Source organism: Sprattus sprattus (assembly GCF_963457725.1).
Source record: "Sprattus sprattus genome assembly, chromosome: 15".
Lineage (NCBI taxonomy): Eukaryota > Metazoa > Chordata > Actinopteri > Clupeiformes > Clupeidae > Sprattus > Sprattus sprattus.
In genome coordinates this window covers 5,490,010-5,509,619 of record NC_137913.1, presented here as the reverse complement: position 1 = coordinate 5,509,619, position 19,610 = coordinate 5,490,010, and the positions used below count along the sequence as shown (strand labels likewise).

Below are 19,610 nucleotides of genomic sequence, written 5' to 3'. Positions count from 1 at the left end.
ATGCACACTGCCCTATCCCACCTGGGCAAAGGGAACACATATGGGAGGATGCTGTTCATTGACTACAGTTCAGCATTCAATACCATCATCCCCTGCAGACTCGTCTCAATGCCCGTAGACCTGGGTATAAGCACCCCCCTATGCAAATGGTTCTTCGACTGCCTGATGGTGAGGCCACAGGTGGTGAGAATCGGTGACCGCACCTCATCCACAGTAGTCACCAATACAGGCACCCCCTATGGCTGTGTGCTCAGCCCCCGCCTCTTCTCCTTGTTTACATATCACTGTGCAGCTACGCACAGTTCCAACCTCATTGTCAAGTTTGCTGATGACACAACCATTTTGGGCCTCATCTATGACAGTGACGAGTCAGCCTACAGAGAGGAGGTTGATACCCTGACTACATGGTGTCAGGATAATAACCTCTCTCTCAACATCAGCAAGACAAAGGAGATGATTGTGGACTACAGGATAAGGCAGGTGGAGGAGCACGCACCACTGTACATCAACGGTTCCGCAGTGGAGAAGGTCAGCTGCTTCAGGTTTCTCGGGGTGAACATCAGCGATGACCTCACCTGGTCTGCTCATACAGACAAGGCTGTCAAAGCGGCCCGGAAACGCCTCTTCTTCCTGAGGAGACTGAAGAAGTTTGGCATGAACCCAGTCATCCTGACCAACTTCTACAGATGTACAATAGAGAGCATCCTGACTGGGTGCATCACAGTGTGGTATGGGAGCTGCACAGCCGAGGATCGCAAGGCCCTTCGTAGTGTGGTCAGGTCTGTGGAGTTCATCATCATCGGTCATCATCGGCAGGGAGCTCCCAGCCCTGCAGGACACCTACCACAGAGCCTCAAGAAAGCTGGCAGGATCCTAAAAGACTGCTACCACCCAGCCTTCAGACTTTTTACCCCGCTGCCTTCTGAAAGGCGGTACCGTAGCATCCGGTCTCGTACACGCAGACTGGAGAACAGTTTTTACCCGAGGGCCATCAGGCTGCTTAATAGACATTGATACACCATCGTCACTTTCGCATTAGTCACTTTACATGCACTGTCACTTTCATATTACTGTTTGCACTACAATTACATATACTGTCACTTCCCACTTACTGTTTGCATTAGCAGTAATACCATAACAGAAATATTGCACTACCTGTAACTCCCTCACTGGATTGTATGTAGGTTAGTATAGGTTAATTGATTAGCATAGTTTATTATATGTGTATTATATGTTATATGTATATATGTAAGTATTATATGTATAGGCTGTTATATGTATATATGTTAGTATTATATGTAGGGTTGTTATATATTTAACATACTGTATTGTATAGCATCTTTTTCACAGTTGAACCTTCAGTTCAAAACTTCACTTTACTTCACTGTAGATAGATACAGACTGTATTTGGAAACACAAATGAATCTATACACTTGAAATAAGACAGATTATATTGATTTTAGTGAAACATTATTTTGTTTGCAACCTTGTTACCATCTATGCAAAATGCTAATATTTGCATTGAAATGTGCATGGCTATTGGCAAAATATTTGATTGCTGCTGTAAGCCATGGGCTCTCAATGAGACTATAACTGCTGTAAGCCATGGGCTTTTAATGAGACTATTACTGCTGTATGTGTAAGTCATGGGCTCTCAATGAGACTATTACTGCTGTATGTGTAAGTCATGGGCTCTCAATTACACTATTACTGCTGTATGTGTAAGTCATGGGCTCTCAATTACACTATTACTGCTGAATGTGTAAGTCATGGGCTCTCAATGAGACTATTACTGCTGTATGTGTAAGTCATGGGCTCTCAATGACACTATTACTGCTGTATGTGTAAGTCATGGGCTATGGATGAGACTATTACTGCTGTATGTGTAAGTCATGGGCTCTCAATAAGACTATTTCTGCTGTATATGTGAGTGATGGGCTATGGATGAGACTATTACTGCTGTATGTCATGGCCTCTCACTGAGAGAACTGGCCCACTAATGCAACTAGAAAACATAACACACTCAATAGTGGCATCCACAGTATTGTGACCAGCAGACCAAACCAACAGACCAAACCAGCAGACCAAACCAGCAGATCAAACCAACAGATCAATCCAGCAGGCCAAACCAGCCGATCATTGCAGCAGCCCAAGCCAATAGATCAAGAAAGTTTGTTCTTGGTGTCATGAAAGTTAATTTAAAATGAATGCCAAATTCAGACACCACGGATCAGTGTAAGTGCTGCAGTACACTTCTAGTGGTAATCTCATTTGTTGTTGTTTCACCTACTGTACAGAGAATGACACTTTTTTGTTGTAGTACAGAAAATGTAGCATAGAGCTTTTATGAGACATGTTGTAGCATTTCATATTAAGTGTATTTGTTAAATATTACAATATGTATTGTAAGAGATGTCATACTTTTTCCTATTATTTGCAATGCAACACATAACTGTAAAAAATAGAGGACACTGCAATGCATATTATGTAAATTTTGCAAAGCTTCAAGTTGTTTGTGTTTTTTAGTTCATTGTACATTCATTGACAGAGTGGTCTAATGGGAGAGAGCACACACCAGTGCATTTTGCACCAATAGTTAACTGATGTGCTCAGCTGTGTGTTTGTAAAGCCCACCTGTGAAGAGTTTTGAAAAAGTAGGCAATGTATTGAGACAAGTGTGAAAATGATTTAAGGTCAGAACCTCAAAGCTCCCTCTGTCAAAAAGGTACTGCAGATGTCCTCTCCCCACAAGGTTAAATCCTTCATGGTTTGAAGAACCACTGCCATCTAAAACCAAACAGATTGAAATTCAAGGCCACTTGTTTAAATTTCCTTTCAGCCATATCCAAATTGACAGAACTGTTCACCTTTAACCTTTTACCTTTGAGTGACCTCTGACCCCTGAAGGTGGGCTGAACAATGGATGTCATCAGCTGTGGTGACAGACAGAGACACATGCATGAGGGGAGTAGGATGCCAAAAGTCTGCATTGAATGCATTTTGAATCACAGCAAAGCCAAAGTATCCATGGTTTAGTTCATAGTCTAATTATATGGTGAATGTAGGATGTCAACTCTGCACTGGTACAAGTTTCAATCCAATTGTAAAAAAAACAAAGCAGGGATGTCTATCATTTTAAAGACAGTTGCAAACTCTTTACTTATTTTAAAATATGATGCTCTAAAATTCTCAATAGTGTTGGACAGAAGAGACACCTCTCTCTCTCTCTGTTTGGTGTGTGTGTGTGTGTGTGTGTGTGTGTGTGTGTGTGTGTGTGTTTGTTTGTTTGTTTATTTACACATTTGTCCTTCAGCCTATTCCTAAGCATCACCCCCTGATCAGCTCTGGCAGTGGAGGGATCACTGGATGGGAGACACACTGCCATACCAACATTCACCAGGGCAGCAAAGGAAAGAAGACATTTTCAATGAGACGCAAGAGACAAATGATCTGGATAACTAGAGGAGGAAATACAAGTCCAATAAATATTTTCTATTTTCTGTAACAACAAACACCTAGACAAACCAGCAGATCACCTTTTTTTCATGTGGAAAGGGCGTGTACTTGGCATGATCTCTGTCGACGGCAATTATCAAGTCAATCATGGAATGTCATGAATGTGACTGAAACAATATAAGGAAGCAAGCATACTTTGCCAGGAACCTATTGTTGCAGACGGCCGGTGTGACAACTCGTGCACAAACAAAAGAAACTACAAATTACAAGTTGTACTAGTTTGCCCAGAGGCAGAGATATGCCAGCTGAGCTGTCTCCCAGTGTAATTTGATCCTGTAGTTGAATACAGTTGTGGCGAAAGTGGTGAATGTCCAGAGCCATGCTTCCCCATCCGTGTTTCTTATCAATCAGAATATCCCTACAGCATTCTATCAGTACATTAGCATATTGGCTTAATCCATAAGGTAATAGTTAATGCTAGAAACTAGAAGTAGAGAACTGGTAAAAAATAATCATATTGAGATCCTGCAGGTGGAAAGGCCCAGGCATTGCTTACATGCTGAATTACTCAAATCTCTATACATCACTACAGTGCATTAAACAACCACACATGCATTTTGGTAATTTAAAGTTGTGAAGGTAAAACTCGCAAATATGCAAGTTTGCCTGTACGTGTGTGTGTGTGCATGCATGCGTGGATAAGTTTGCCTTTGCGTGTGTGTGTGTGTGTGTGTGTGTGCAAGCGTGGGTGTATAAGTTTGTGTGTGTGTTTTTGTAGGCAGTTCCATGAAAGGGGATTTCTTAACATTAATCATGACCGGAATCAGAAGGAGGGAGGAGAGAAACTTACCCATGGCGCCAAAAGGCGTGGCCACCATGATGACCTCTTCAGCTTTAAATACAGCACACATCTGCAGCTAGATGCAGAGAGCTGAGGACACCTGCTAGAGGTAAGAGCATCACACTCATATGAGACATGGGAATGGTGGCTACATATATGCATGGTGATAGAAAATTATTGTCTTTACAAAAGTGCCTTTGCTTTGGGTGTGAAGTGAAATTGAAGGATAAGTCGCTGTAGTGTATGATCAAATTATTTATTTACTGGTCAGTTGGAAATGCAAACTGTGGTCAATTATGGTAAATCTGAAATGTTATATATAAATATTACATGTAACTCACAGGCGACTTAAAGGTCAGGGGAGAACCTAAAAATAATGACATTACGCTGAAGCACACACTTATGTCACATCACTATACGGAAAGTTTTCTGTGATGGCTAATTTATCTATTAGATTTGGGTAGTTCCTGACCGCTTCAGTGCAGATATGAGGGGGCATCTTACTCTGATCCTTTTATTGACAGTCGGACTCACTCTGTGTGTGTGTGTGTGTTACAGAAATGGCGCGTGTGCTGTGTGTTCTGGCCGTGGGGCTGTGTGTTTGTGTGCTGGCACAGGTGTCTGCAGGTGAGTCAAATCCTCTCTGACTGTGTGGGACAATGTTCACTCTTTTTGAGTATTACAACTGATGTCCCTTTTTTTGTTATTGTTTCTGATGAATTAGAAAATTAGATAGATAGACAATAACTATTGTATCGCAATTTATTCGAAATGGAGTCATAATTTGTTAAATCTTATAGTGAAATTTCAGTGGCATAGTGCAAAACCAAAACACTATGTTTACATATATTCCACTATCATCAAAGATTATTTACAAGTACTCTCAATTGTTTTTGTGATTTACACTGTTGTTTACTTATTTGTGTGTGTATTTATTATCACTCACAGATACCTTGAGTAGAAGTGCCGTTCTGAGAGCCGTCAGTGATGCCAAAAAAACTATTGATGATGCCTACACATACTCTCGGGCAGAGTAAGTGTGAGACCATACATGATTGAGCGTTGAAGTGTGTGTTTGTCTGTAATGGACACTGATACTATTGATTGTGTGTGTGTGTGCATCTGCAGGAGTCTGAGGCGTGTGAGGGTTAAGAAAGACCTAAACCCATCTGACCTCCTGCGTTTGGTGAAGCAGCCGGCTCGAGAGACGCGCTCGGCAGTGAGAGCAGCAGACTACCTGGAGTACACACTCCAGCTCCTGCAGGACAGACACCACATCCACAAGCGCTCACTCAATGCTACAGGTACACACACACACACACACACACACACACAGACACACACACACACACACACACACACACACACACACACACACACACAGACACACACACAAACACACACACACACACACACACACACACACACACACACACACACACACACACAGACACACACACACACACACAAACACACACACACACACACACACACATACACAAACAGACACATACACACACAGACACTCATGCATTATACTGTGTTTGTGACAGACCTGATCACTGCAGAGGATCTGGAGACCATTGCTCGTTTGACTGGTTGTGCTGCCCGTGTCCGTCAACCAAATTGTAAGAGCGAACCCCACCTAAACCAGTACCGCACAACTACCAGCATCTGCAATAACAGGTACACACACACGCACACACACACGCATACACACACACAGTGCTTTGAAAGTAGTGAGGGTCTGGGTGTGGGTTCCTCATGCACTGCATAAAGACACATCAATCCTAAGAGTGTTTTCACAGTTTATGTGTGTTTGTGTGTCTTCATATTTGTGCTTTCTCAGGAAGTTTCCCCGCAGTGGATCCTCCAACATTCCTTTTCTGCGTTTGCTTCCTGCTGAGTATCAAGATGGCGTCAACCTACCACAGGGCTGGGACCCCATGTTGCAGCACAATGGTGCCCTGCTGCCACTGGTATGTGTGTGTGTGCATGTGTGTGTGTGTGGGTATGTGTGCATGTGTGTGAGGGTATGTGTGCATGTGTGTGGGTAATGGATGTCAACAATCAGTTCATCAAATCAGCCATTAATCCATAGTAACTCAATTTGCACACATACACATGAACTAACTTCGTCAAGATGAACCTGCGAACAATCATTCATTCCGGTTTACCTGCTCCTCCATATTTTTTATGTGACTATGTCTGCACCTTTTCTCTGTCTTTTTCTTTTAGGTGAGGCTCGTTTCCAACCGTATCTTAAGCACATCTAACGAGGATGTAGTGAGTGACAATCTCTACACACATCTGATCACCATCTTCGGACAGTGGACGGACCATGACCTCACCTTTACGCCTCACTCCCCGAGCATTCGCTCCTTCAACAGCGGCACCAACTGTGACGAGAGCTGTTTGCGTACAGAGCCGTGCTTCCCCATCCGTGTATGTTACCATTCAGAATATCCCAATAGCTTTCCATAGCTACATTTGCATATTAACTAAATCCATAAGGTTATAGTACAAACTAGAAATAGAGAACTGATAAATAATCATATTGAGACAACAATAATATAAGCTGAATTGGAACTTTAGTCATAGCAATGCATAAATAAATAAATGCACATGACTCTATCTTTTTAACACGCAGATTCCTCCCAATGACACACGCTTCGGCCGGAACTCGGACGAGTGCATGCCATTCTTCCGTTCGGCTCCGGCTTGCGGGACTGGCAACACCGGCCATATTTTCGGAGCTGCCAACGTGCGGGAGCAACTAAATTCCCTGACAGCCTTCCTGGATGTGGGGCAGGTGTACGGTGCAGATGAGGGGCTGGCACGTGACCTGCGTGATCTTACCACTGACAGCGGACTGCTGCGTGTGAATGACAGATTCAATGACAGTGGACGTGAGCTGCTGCCCTTCTCTCGTATGGAGGAAATGTGTGCCAACCGTGGTAGAATCACCAAGGATGCCAATGCTGAAGAGGTGCCCTGCTTCATAGCTGGTAAGTATGCACACGTGTGTGTATGGCTACTTACTATCTTACTGTTTTATTTCTTGCTGTGAAATCAATACAGTACATAAGCTAATACATGTGTATGAACAGGGGATGCACGTGTGGATGAGAACATTGGGCTGGCCTCCATGCACACTATGATGATGCGTGAACACAACCGTCTAGCACGCGCTCTGGCCAAACTTAACCCCCAATGGAGTGGAGAGACCCTCTACCAGGAGGCTCGCAAGATCATGGGTGGCTACTTCCAGGTGTGTGTGTGTGTGTGTGTGTGTGTGTGTGTGTTTGTGTTTGTGTTCATGAAAGTGTAATGCCTCTAAGGTGTGAGTCTCTTAAGGTATGCATAAATGATGCGCATGGGACAACTACAGACACAATGAAACAGACAGCATATCACTGTTTGCCAATATCATGTGCCACATTGTTTACCCCTTTTGCTCACAGGTGATCACGTTCCGTGACTACCTGCTCCGCATCGTTGGGCCAGAGATCCTTAATGGACCTGAGATTGGCCCTTTTCCTGGTTATGATGAGAATGTGGACCCGTCCATCTCTAATGTGTTCGCCACTGCAGCCTACCGCTTTGCTCACCTGGCTATACAGCCCTTCATGTTCCGCCTGGATGAGAACTATCAGGAGCATCCAAAGTGGCCCAGTGTGCTGTTCCACAAGAACTTCTTTACGCCCTGGAGGCTGGTCTTCGAGGGTGAGAGAACATGACATTGATCTGCTAATCTACACACAACATGGCACTTATACCAGCTCTCATACATGCACATGGTTCCCACAGTCAGGGGAAACCCAGAATGAATCCTAGAAATGAGTTGATATCAGGTACACCAGACCGCATTTTACAGGATGCTATGGAGCGCTCGCTTAGTGAAGCATATTAACAGGTTGTGTGAGAGGTTTCATGCCAGTTGACCTGGCTATGAACTATCCTAGCCATCCCAAGCTTAGGGAAACATCTTCGTAGTTAGTCGCATGTCTAATATGAACTTGTGTTAATATGAAGCTGCACAGGCACCCAGAGGGTTTGTACCTTTTGTAGCTTTTTTTTAAACTATCCTAGCCGATCATTTCATGCAAAGTCAAGAGATTCAAAGGTAAAGATTATTTCAAGAAACATAACAAAAAAGTCTTCTGAAATGTGATAGTCTAAAACATGAGCTTTCTGTGTCTCCTTGTAGGGGGCATTGACCCTCTGATCCGAGGTCTGGTGGGCCGTCAGGCAAAGCTCAACACTCAAGACCACATGATGACCCATGAGCTACGTGAGCGCCTCTTTGAGTTCCTGGAACACATTGCGCTGGACCTGGCTGCTCTTAACATGCAGAGGGGACGCGACCATGGCCTTCCTGGTGTGTTTTCTTATGTCCTTGAGTTTGTAATCCTGCTTAAAGAATGCCGGTGATCTTAACTCCATCGCCTGTGATCTTAACTCTTATGCCACACCTAGACCAGTTCACCTGCCCCAGTAGAAGTGCAGAGTACAACTTTTATCATACATCCACTACATTTGTCTTCTCCCCGACTTAATCCTCTGTACTAAGGTGGAAGCATCTATCCGACAAACATCATTTCACCACACACTTCTCTCTCTCTCCATTCCTTTCTGATACACATCCGTTTCCATGCATCACATCTTTCCCATGATATTATTATTACATTTGTAGTCCTGAAATGTGCTAACAGATGTTTATGTAAACTAAATGACTAAATAGTATTTAACACCAAACTAGAGTCCTCTAGAGCTCTCTGTTGGCAGTACAGAGAATAGCACCCTGAGACATGAGTGGCTAATGTAAATCATCTTACCTTCCAGGCTACAACAGCTGGCGTGGGTTCTGCGGGCTGTCCAAGCCTCGCACACTGGAGGAGCTATCTGTGGTCATGAACAACACAGAGCTGGCCCGCCAGCTCCTGGAGCTCTACGGCACAGTTGACAACATCGACGTTTGGCTGGGTGGCGTGGCCGAACCCTTTGTGAATGGAGGCCGTGTGGGACCGCTGTTCGCCTGCATCATTGCCAGGCAGTTCCAGAGGATTCGCCAGGGTGACAGGTCAGCACACACACACACACACACACACACACACACACACACACACACACACACAAACACAAAAACACACACACACACAAACACACCCTCTTTCTTCATTCTCTAACATACACCCACAGATAATTGTGTAAAACTGTATATTAATGTTTAATGTGTGTGTGTGTGTGTGTGTGTGTGCTTAAGGCTGTGGTGGGAGAATGATGATGTGTTCACCGAAGCCCAGCGTGAGTCTTTGCGGACAACATCTGTGGCTCGCATCATTTGTGACAACACCGGGATTACTGAGGTGCCTGAGAATCCCTTCGAGTTCCGTCGCCGTGGGTCTGGATACACACGCTGCGAGGACATCCCAGCCTTCGACCTGAGCCCCTGGGGAGCCGAAGGTAAGATACTAACGTGACAGAGACAAACAGAGAGGCAGAGAGAGGATGATGTATGTATTTAGAGGTTTGAGAAGTAGAGTTGTAACCTTAGCTGAAAGCGTTTACATATATATGGGTGTGTGTATGTTTGCGTGTGTTCTGAATAATAAATGTCAAGAGAAGAAGAATCTTCTTTTGTGTAAATGTTTGGGTTTTTGTGTAATACTCTGTTTGTCTTGGCAGGTGAGGCTAGAGCGCACCCCGGCAGCGGCAAAGTGGGACCCCAAGGTGAGAGGCAATCAGTCAACCATCTTCTCTTTATCTATGCCTTAATAAGCTAACTGTCTCCGCCTCTGTAGAACCATCACCATGCATATTAAACCACACATTAGCACAGAGATAATGATCGCAACATAACAGCGTCTTCCCTGTGAGTGAGAAGAACCATAACTGAAATAGAACTATACAGAATTTGAACATTTGAATTCTCCCCTCTCTCTCAGGACCCCCCGGCCCCAAAGGCCCCCAAGGCCCCCCAGGGCCCCCAGGATCGAATGGCGCTGCTTCTCGTGAGGCCTTTGCTGTGCGCCTGGGCTACAACTTCCCACACCCAGGCAAGCCGATCGCCTTCAAGAACGTCATCTACAATGGCCAGGACCTGTACAGCACTAAGACAGGCTTGTTCACGTGCACACAGCCGGGCGTCTACCAGTTTGACTTCCACTGCACGCTCTACCAGAATGTGGGCAACGTGGACCTGCGCCACAACGACAAGCTGGTGCTCCACTCCTTCACCACGCAGCAGAGCGGCTATGTGACGGCCACCGGGGGCACCATTCTGCAGCTGGCGACCGGTGACACCGTCTACCTCAGCGCCAACTACGGGGGCAACGGCCTGACCGCCGACAGCTTCTTCTCTGGGCACATCCTCTTCTCCGTCTAACGTGCCAGTGGCTGAGGCCTCCACATCCCCACATGCTCTCATCGTCTGTCCTCCTCTCTTACTCTCCTTTCCCTCTTCTTGTCTCAGATCTTCTCCCAATCACTCCTCTCCTCTCTCTCCCTCTCTCAGGTCAGTCAAAAAAGATGAAGGATGAGCACTTAAGTACCTGAAGGATGAGCACTTAATGTGTATTACATGTCGTGTTTTATTTTGTTTTAAAAATCTTCCATGAATGATCCATCTTACTTTATTAATTAGAGTGATGTGTTTTACGCTGCCATTGTCCTGGAGAGGAGGGAAATACTCACTTCAGGGAACTGTTGCATACTTGTTTGCACTGCTTTATCAATGCATTGAAAGCACAAATACTCATGCACAGACATGTCTATTTTTTTAACTTTTTTATTGTGGTGATTTGTTAGCACCAATTCAGGGATTTGAGTCAAATAGTGTTATTAACATATATTTGAAGTATTTGCTCGTTTATTCATGCACTTTTTGTCTATACTGATGAACAAACCTGTCCTTTCTTTAAGATCTTGTGAGATCTTCTTTAGGATGTGTACATTCTAAATGCAATAAAGATTTAAATGCTGCACCTGAGTGGTTTTCTTGTGCAGTGAGGACATTGTTGAAATCTTGGTTAGGTGTGTGATATTCACAAAGACTTAATTAGAGCAACAAGCTCGGAGGAGACTTAAAGCAGCAATAATGAGTTCTGTTCCAAAGCTAACAAGCTAACTACCTAAAAGTCATGCAAAAATATTGGAAAAAACACCACCAACAGTCCAGTTGACACTGATAGAAGCTTGCCAACACACTAACTGGAGTCCTCTGGCAGTGTAGCTGCCAATGTCATGCTGTGAAAGCTTTTCTTCAATTTCTGCAGGGTATTCCAGCCCGGTACACAGAACTACATAGCGCATATCCTGGATGGCTAGTGGGAAAGATACAGGTGCTTATCTGTCCTTCACATGACCATATGCTATCGAAAATGAATCGAATTATCGAAATTAATTTGAGGATGGTACCAAAATAGTTGCCTATAAAACCATACCTCAAAAAGTGTCAAATTGTTGCATAGTGTTACTTTAAGTGGGTTCTCTTGTGAATACCAGCTACAGGCTAAGATGTAGTCAGATGTACAGTACATGTTTCATAAACCTTAATGACTGAAAGGAGTTCATTATGGATTATATGTTGGCAGCCTACAGGCATACACAATGATTTTAGTTACGTATTGTGATTTTAGGCCAGTGCTATTACTCTGCTCTGGTTCTCATATTCCCTTATTTACCCACCAAATCTGTTCGGGAAAATGATCCCTTTGGAATTAAAACCTTCCTTGTAAATGGTTATTGAGAACTGTAGGTTTCTGCCTCCGTTCTCTTCAGGTGTTTTATTTCAGGTTATATCCTGGTCTCTTGAGGTGGGATTCGTTCGGAGTGTGGACACAACTCATTTACTTCCTCAAGCTCAGAATGTCAGGAGCCGTATGGCCCAAAGGAGGTGTTTAAAACTCACATCAAAACACACCTGTTTAGGCAAGCCTATAACCTGTAAAGGTCCTGCCAACTGAAGTTGTTGCTGTATTATGTATTATTCAATGTTTTATTCACTGTTGTAAGGCGACCTTGGTTTTCTTTAAAGGCGCCCTATAAATAAAATGTATTATTATTATTGTTATTATTATTATTATTATTATTTATGTGTAATTTGCATGACCATATATGCTATCAAAATGAATGTGTTACCAAAGGATGGTACCAAAACTAGTTGCCTATAAAACCGTTCCTCAAAGAGTGTCAAATTGTTGCATAGTGTTACTTTAAAGAGGCTCTCTGCAGTGGCGGCTGGTGAATTTTTTTTTTGGTGGGGCTATTTGAGTGGGGGGTCTGGGGGTTCTCCCCCAGAAATTTTTGAATTTCGTAGATGTGATTTCCTGCATTCTGGTGCATTTTCGGGTGGCCAGCCGGAGATCCCAAATCATTCACAATGATACATTTGTTGTTCGCTATTTCATGTAGGCCAATAAATTAAAAACGAGACGTGAGCTGTTGATGCAGAGAAGTGCTGCTCAGTTTTAAAACAGCCCCTTGCCTATACCAATAAAATAACTCAAACCAGTCAATACCAATGGTCTAAAGACAATATTAATATATCTGCCATGTAGAAATCAACTGTTTCACAGGTAATGATAATGAACAAGTTACATGTTTATTATGGTCCATGTCCAGATAGAAAGTGTCAACACATAACGATAAATTATACTAGGGAACAACAGTTGTTTGTTACTACAACTACTACAACAATTTAGTTTTTTTTAAAGACATGTATACTGCAGCTGTATGAGTATGAGAAGAAAGATTATTTTAACTGGTATGAAACAGTAACAGCTCACAACTTAGAAACAACAAATTGCACTCTTGACCGCACATGTTTTTAAACGCGTTCTGACCAATGCTTCAGTTCTGTCATTCCTGTCTGTGTCCACGAACTGTCTATCACACGCACTTGTTTTAAACAGCAGGCAAAGAAAACAAAAGATGGCATTGACATACCCACAGCTAGCCATGCCTTTCGATCGAACCAATCTCGGGAAAAGCTTCTGGTGTATGTTTTCCCCTTTTCTCGCGTCTGTTGGGTTATTTTCACTTCTGGCTTGTCTGGTCCGAGTTGTTTAACAATTAGCTTTTCCGCAAAAGTTCTTCTTCCAAAGGCAAAGGGATGCAGATGTAAGGATTTGACTGAATTTGGGGCTAGCTGAGCTCCCACAACTACATCCGACGTCGCCATGCTTAACACTTCTCTGCTAGAATGGAAAATACCTGTTAACAAGCAGTGGTGCATCTTGGTAGGGGCTCTAGCCTTCAGCGCCCGTAACCCATAAAATTCCTCGACGATGATTGGCGGATGTGTATTCTTTTTTGCCTAGCAACAGGGGAGCCATTGGCTTAAATACAGCACACACGGGCTGATCGACCAGGAGCCCCGGCAAGACATCCTATTGGCTACTACACCAAAAATGATAAACGTTCACGTTTTAAACGTGGAACTTGAAAGTGAATGTAATGTAAATATAATTTTGGAGAGTTCTAAACCCATTCTAAAGCAAAATCATCAATATCATTGTATTAACACAGGTTATTTTTTCAAAATGAGAGATTATTTAAAAAAGAAAAGAAAAGAAAAACAGGCAGTCAGGTCAGCGGGGGGGCGGAGCCCCAGCGCACCCTATGGGCGAGCCGCCACTGGCTCTCTGACTGTACACATGTTTTACAGAACAGTGTTGGTGCGGTCTCGATGTCAGTGCCACAAAACCAACTCATGGGGGCGCTATCCGCTCCTCACCCAAGAAGTATGCTGTTGCAGTTGTTTTACAGTAATGATTGTGCTCTCTGTCTTTTGGCTCTTTTGATGGCCATGTGAAGCATGAAGGAGTCACACTTATTAATAATAATAACAATAATAATAAAAACAACAACAACAATAATAATAATATTAGTAGTAATAGTGGTGTGTTAAGGGTATTCAAATAAATAACTATTGAAGACTGTTCATTCATGAATTCAGAGATGTTTGGTAACACTTTATAATAACCCTCCGTAATAAACCATTTATGAAGCATTTGTTCATAGTTTGTTTATCATTTACAAATCGTTACCCCAACATTTACAAACCTTAGTAATGTATTTGTAAATGAGTAGTAATGTATTTATGAACCTGTTTTCTAATGATCTATAAGAGTTTTTTATAAGGACATTAGTTAGCAGTTTATAAATGAGTATTAATGTATTTACAAACATTTTTCAAATGCTTTTCTAATGATCTATAATATCATATATAAGGACATGAGTAAGCTGTTTTGAAATGAGTACAGATGTGTTTATGAACATGTTTCAAATGATTTTCTAACGATCTAAAAGATCATTTATAAGGACATTAGTAAGCTATTTGTAAACGAGTAGTCATGTGTGTATGAACATTTTTCAAACCATTTTCTAATTATTTATAAGATCATCAATAAGGTATATAATAATGGTCTGCTCACATTTTGTAAAAAATTTACAAATGATTAAGCAAGCAAGTTTCAATGAGTTAGTAATGCTTCATAATATCCTTTATAAGGTATGTGCTGATGGTCTGCTCACCATTTATGAGTCATCATGAATAATCTTTGTCATGCATAAGCTATCGTCCAATTCATACGTGAAATAATATATGTGAGCACATGTAACACCTTAGTTTATGCTTAATATAGGTTTTTAGAAACCATTTACTTACCATTAGTAACGTGTTTCGCATGGGTTGATATGAAGTGGGCACTGTCTATACTTTATACGCATTTACAAATGGCCAGTAACTGAGGAACATACTATAGAAACCATTTACTAACCATTAGTAAAGTGTTTTGCATGGGTTAATATAAAGTTGCCACTGTCTATACTTTATAAGCATTTACAAAAGGCCCGTTACTGAGGAACATACACTATAGAAACCATTTACTTATCATTAGTAAAGTGTTATGCATGGGTTGATATAAAGTTGAGACTGTCTATACTTTATAAGCATTTACAAATGGCCTGTTACTGAGGGACATACCATTAGTCAACACTTCTGCAGCAACAACTCCAAAAATGACCTCAAACGTTAGGTTGTTAAACATATCAATGGTAAAAACACACAACACAGCATCGAGGGAATGGAAATTGAAAAACATTTATTTAAAAAACTACACTAACAATAAATTCACATTTAAACATGCATTCTAATATGCTAAACACAACAGCAACAATGGAACTTTAAATAAGGGGATCAGCTAGTTTTTTTTTTATTTATTGCCAAAAGTTTGCCAGACTCTTTATATGCTTTTAATTTGGTTACAATGCTTTCGTCCCCCTCTATGGCATCCTTACACCTCTGTGTAAAACTAGAGAGCTCCTCCGTGGAGGAAGAGTCGGATGACGCGTCGGAGGAATCAGGCCCTGACTTGGATGAAGCGCTTGAGTCGGTTTTCTGCGACTGACTTTTCTTCGCCTCTGGTGGACTGCCCTTGTCCTTTTTTCTTGCTGCTACAAATAGACAATGACAGAGGATGATTAGTGGAAAATATAGGCATGTGGGTGGCACACTAGTAAGTGTGATGGTCTTTGGAAGATAGTTTTCTGAGTTCAAACAAGAACAGGTCGATACAAACGTACGTGAGGAAATGACTTGTATGAAACCACTAGTGTCAATCAACAAAAACACGAAGAGAGTAATGCTAGCAGGAAAATACAATTATGCACTTACATCATCAGTAACGCATACAGCAACACAATGTTAACTTTATGTACTTAGCATTAGAGATTATAAGCACACGGTATTAGACCATGAAGGCACGTATGGGCTGGCACGAAAAGGTTTCAAGTTCCCAAGTGTATTGTCAAATATGGCAAATTGACTTACTCATAGCCAGTTGTTCCCTCAGGAAGTCGCTCTCAAATAGTCATGTCTTTCAGCATCTCCTGCTGCCAGTCCAATTTCTGCCTGGCCATCTCCAGCTCATGGCGCAGTCTAGTTGACGTCAATTGGGCATTAGGAGCGAGTGTGGTCCTAGCTAAATGTTTGGGGGAAAGAATACAACTTTTCAATAAAAATGTTCACACCGCTAATTTCCAATAATCAGGTTAATCATATGCAAATTCAGCGAGAAAGGAAAGAGTTTTGTTAGTCTAAGGTTACTAGCTACGAAGTGTAACAGGTGGAACCAACCATAGGAAAAAGTTATATTAAATGAAATGTATTATTTAATTAAAGCTTCAAACAATTATTTCACACTGAAACACTTTCCACCCTGTTCATGACAATATTCTTAACACAGATACCTGTCCTACTCACCGGTGAGTTCTTCTAACTGAAACAAAAGGCACAATAACCAGAACACAAAATATCATTGCCCCGTACCAACATGCACTAAATCCACTGTGTGTTAATAACACTAGCAACATACATTCATAAATGCAATAAACTTATATACATAAATGCAACAAAAGAACGTTTTGTCCATTAAACACATTACCCAATCAAAATTCAATGTTTTTCACATTCACTATGCTGTTCGTTGCACTGTTCTGTTCAACGTTTAGTTCAAAATGGTTGAGCCACGGTCATCAAAGTTTATGGAAATGTTCCCAAGATGCATATTACCGTCCCGGACACTTTGCAGCTCAACAACATCAATCAGTAGCGTGGGAGAGGGAGGGAGGGAGAGAGAGAGAGAGAGATAGCAAGTGTGCTCCACGCACATCAGGGGCTGTAGTGGTGGAAACGGCTAGCTGTCCTCGTTCGTTGGCGTGGTGTAGTCTCCGATGTTGGCGACGAGCTAGTTTCTAAATATTAATACACTTTGCTAGCTAGCGAGGACATTCCACCTCACACTACAACGTGCTATACTTCTTAGCAGTAACACCGGGCGATCTTCAGAGCTGGTGATGTGAATTCTTGCTTCCTCCACACGGTCACTCTACCGTAGTTCATCCGTAACACGGACACTAACAGACCTAACAAACTTGGAGTTACACTTGCAATTAACTGACTTATCCTACCGTCACTCTTTCTCAATCACATGTGAGCTATCCGGGCGCCGCCATCTTCTCTCTTAACATTCTCCGTCTGCCCCTTGTCCCGCCCTCTCCGCTCACTCCATTGGCCAGTGCACCAACTTTCCAGTCACTGATTGGCTGGACCTATGGTCAAGTTCTGTGGTGCTATTGGGTGTGGAACAGAGATTGATATCCCAAAGTTATCGCAGGGGCCAATGGAGAGAGCGGAGAGGGCGGGACAAGGGGCAAACGGAGAATGTAAGAGAGAAGATGGCGGCGCCCGGATAGCTCACATGTGATTGAGAAAGAGTGACGGTAGGATAAGTCAGTTAATTGCAAGTTTAGCTCGAAGTTTGTTAGGTCTGTTAGTGTCCGTGTTACGGATGTTACAGATGAACTACGGTAGAGTGGTCGTGTGGAGGAAGCAAGAATTTACATCACCAGCTCTGAAGATCGCCCGGTGTTACTGCTAAGAAGTATAGCACGTTGTAGTGTGAGGCGGAATGTCCTCGCTAGCTAGCAAAGTGTATTAATATTTAGAAACTAGCTCGTCGCCAACATCGGAGACTACACCACGCCAACGAACGAGGACAGCTAGCCGTTTCCACCACTACAGCCCCTGATGTGCGTGGAGCACGCTTGCTCTCTCTCTCTCTCTCTCTCTCTCCCTCCCTCTCCCACGCTACTGATTGATGTTGTGGTAAGTAATACCCTCCCCGTTGTGACTCCACATAGTCAATGAGCTGCAAAGTGTCCGGGACGGTAATATGCATCTTGGGAACATTTCCATACACTTTGATGACCGTGGCTCAACCATTTTGAACTAAACGTTGAGCAGAACAGTGCAACGAACAGCATAGTGAATGTGAAAAACATTGAATTTTGATTGTGTAATGTGTTTAATGGACAAAACGTTCTTTTGTTGCATTTATGTATATAAGTTTATTGCATTTATGAATGTATGTTGCTAGTGTTATTAACACACAGTGGATTTAGTGCATGTTGGTACGGGGCAATGATATTTTGTGTTCTGGTTATTGTGCCTTGTTTCAGTTAGAAGAACTCACCGGTGAGTAGGACAGGTATCTGTGTTAAGAATATTGTCATGAACAGGGTGGAAAGTGTTTCAGTGTGAAATAATTGTTTGAAGCTTTAATTAAATAATACATTTCATTTAATATAACTTTTTCCTATGGTTGGTTCCACCTGTTACACTTCGTAGCTAGTAACCTTAGACTAACAAAACTCTTTCCTTTCTCGCTGAATTTGCATATGATTAACCTGATTATTGGAAATTAGCGGTGTGAACATTTTTATTGAAAAGTTGTATTCTTTCCCCCAAACATTTAGCTAGGACCACACTCGCTCCTAATGCCCAATTGACGTCAACTAGACTGCGCCATGAGCTGGAGATGGCCAGGCAGAAATTGGACTGGCAGCAGGAGATGCTGAAAGACATGACTATTTGAGAGCGACTTCCTGAGGGAACAACTGGCTATGAGTAAGTCAATTTGCCATATTTGACAATACACTTGGGAACTTGAAACCTTTTCGTGCCAGCCCATACGTGCCTTCATGGTCTAATACCGTGTGCTTATAATCTCTAATGCTAAGTACATAAAGTTAACATTGTGTTGCTGTATGCGTTACTGATGATGTAAGTGCATAATTGTATTTTCCTGCTAGCATTACTCTCTTCGTGTTTTTGTTGATTGACACTAGTGGTTTCATACAAGTCATTTCCTCACGTACGTTTGTATCGACCTGTTCTTGTTTGAACTCAGAAAACTATCTTCCAAAGACCATCACACTTACTAGTGTGCCACCCACATGCCTATATTTTCCACTAATCATCCTCTGTCATTGTCTATTTGTAGCAGCAAGAAAAAAGGACAAGGGCAGTCCACCAGAGGCGAAGAAAAGTCAGTCGCAGAAAACCGACTCAAGCGCTTCATCCAAGTCAGGGCCTGATTCCTCCGACGCGTCATCCGACTCTTCCTCCACGGAGGAGCTCTCTAGTTTTACACAGAGGTGTAAGGATGCCATAGAGGGGGACGAAAGCATTGTAACCAAATTAAAAGCATATAAAGAGTCTGGCAAACTTTTGGCAATAAATAAAAAAAAAACTAGCTGATCCCCTTATTTAAAGTTCCATTGTTGCTGTTGTGTTTAGCATATTAGAATGCATGTTTAAATGTGAATTTATTGTTAGTGTAGTTTTTTAAATAAATGTTTTTCAATTTCCATTCCCTCGATGCTGTGTTGTGTGTTTTTACCATTGATATGTTTAACAACCTAACGTTTGAGGTCATTTTTGGAGTTGTTGCTGCAGAAGTGTTGA

At 42.3% G+C, this 19,610-nt stretch overlaps 1 protein-coding gene and 1 long non-coding RNA gene across 2 annotated transcripts; both read left to right on the top strand.

Moving 5' to 3' along the window:
- On the top strand, nucleotides 1-10,685 carry LOC308375767 (eosinophil peroxidase-like; the record flags this gene model as incomplete). The annotated part of the gene is made up of 15 exons (XM_080851945.1): nucleotides 1-409; nucleotides 725-952; nucleotides 4,915-4,924; nucleotides 5,426-5,601; nucleotides 5,851-5,983; nucleotides 6,147-6,276; nucleotides 6,536-6,742; nucleotides 6,948-7,305; nucleotides 7,408-7,568; nucleotides 7,762-8,023; nucleotides 8,508-8,678; nucleotides 9,143-9,380; nucleotides 9,564-9,763; nucleotides 9,986-10,030; nucleotides 10,246-10,685. 15 exons carry the CDS (start codon nucleotides 1-3, stop codon nucleotides 10,683-10,685), a joined length of 3,168 nt encoding a protein of 1,055 aa, XP_080708071.1.
- A 6,871-nt stretch (nucleotides 10,686-17,556) lies between these two features.
- LOC308376170 lies at nucleotides 17,557-19,231 on the top strand. The gene is made up of 3 exons (XR_013968911.1): nucleotides 17,557-17,969; nucleotides 18,620-18,770; nucleotides 19,147-19,231. It is a non-coding gene; the product is annotated as an uncharacterized lncRNA (long non-coding RNA).
- The last annotated feature ends 379 nt before the right edge of the window (nucleotides 19,232-19,610 follow it).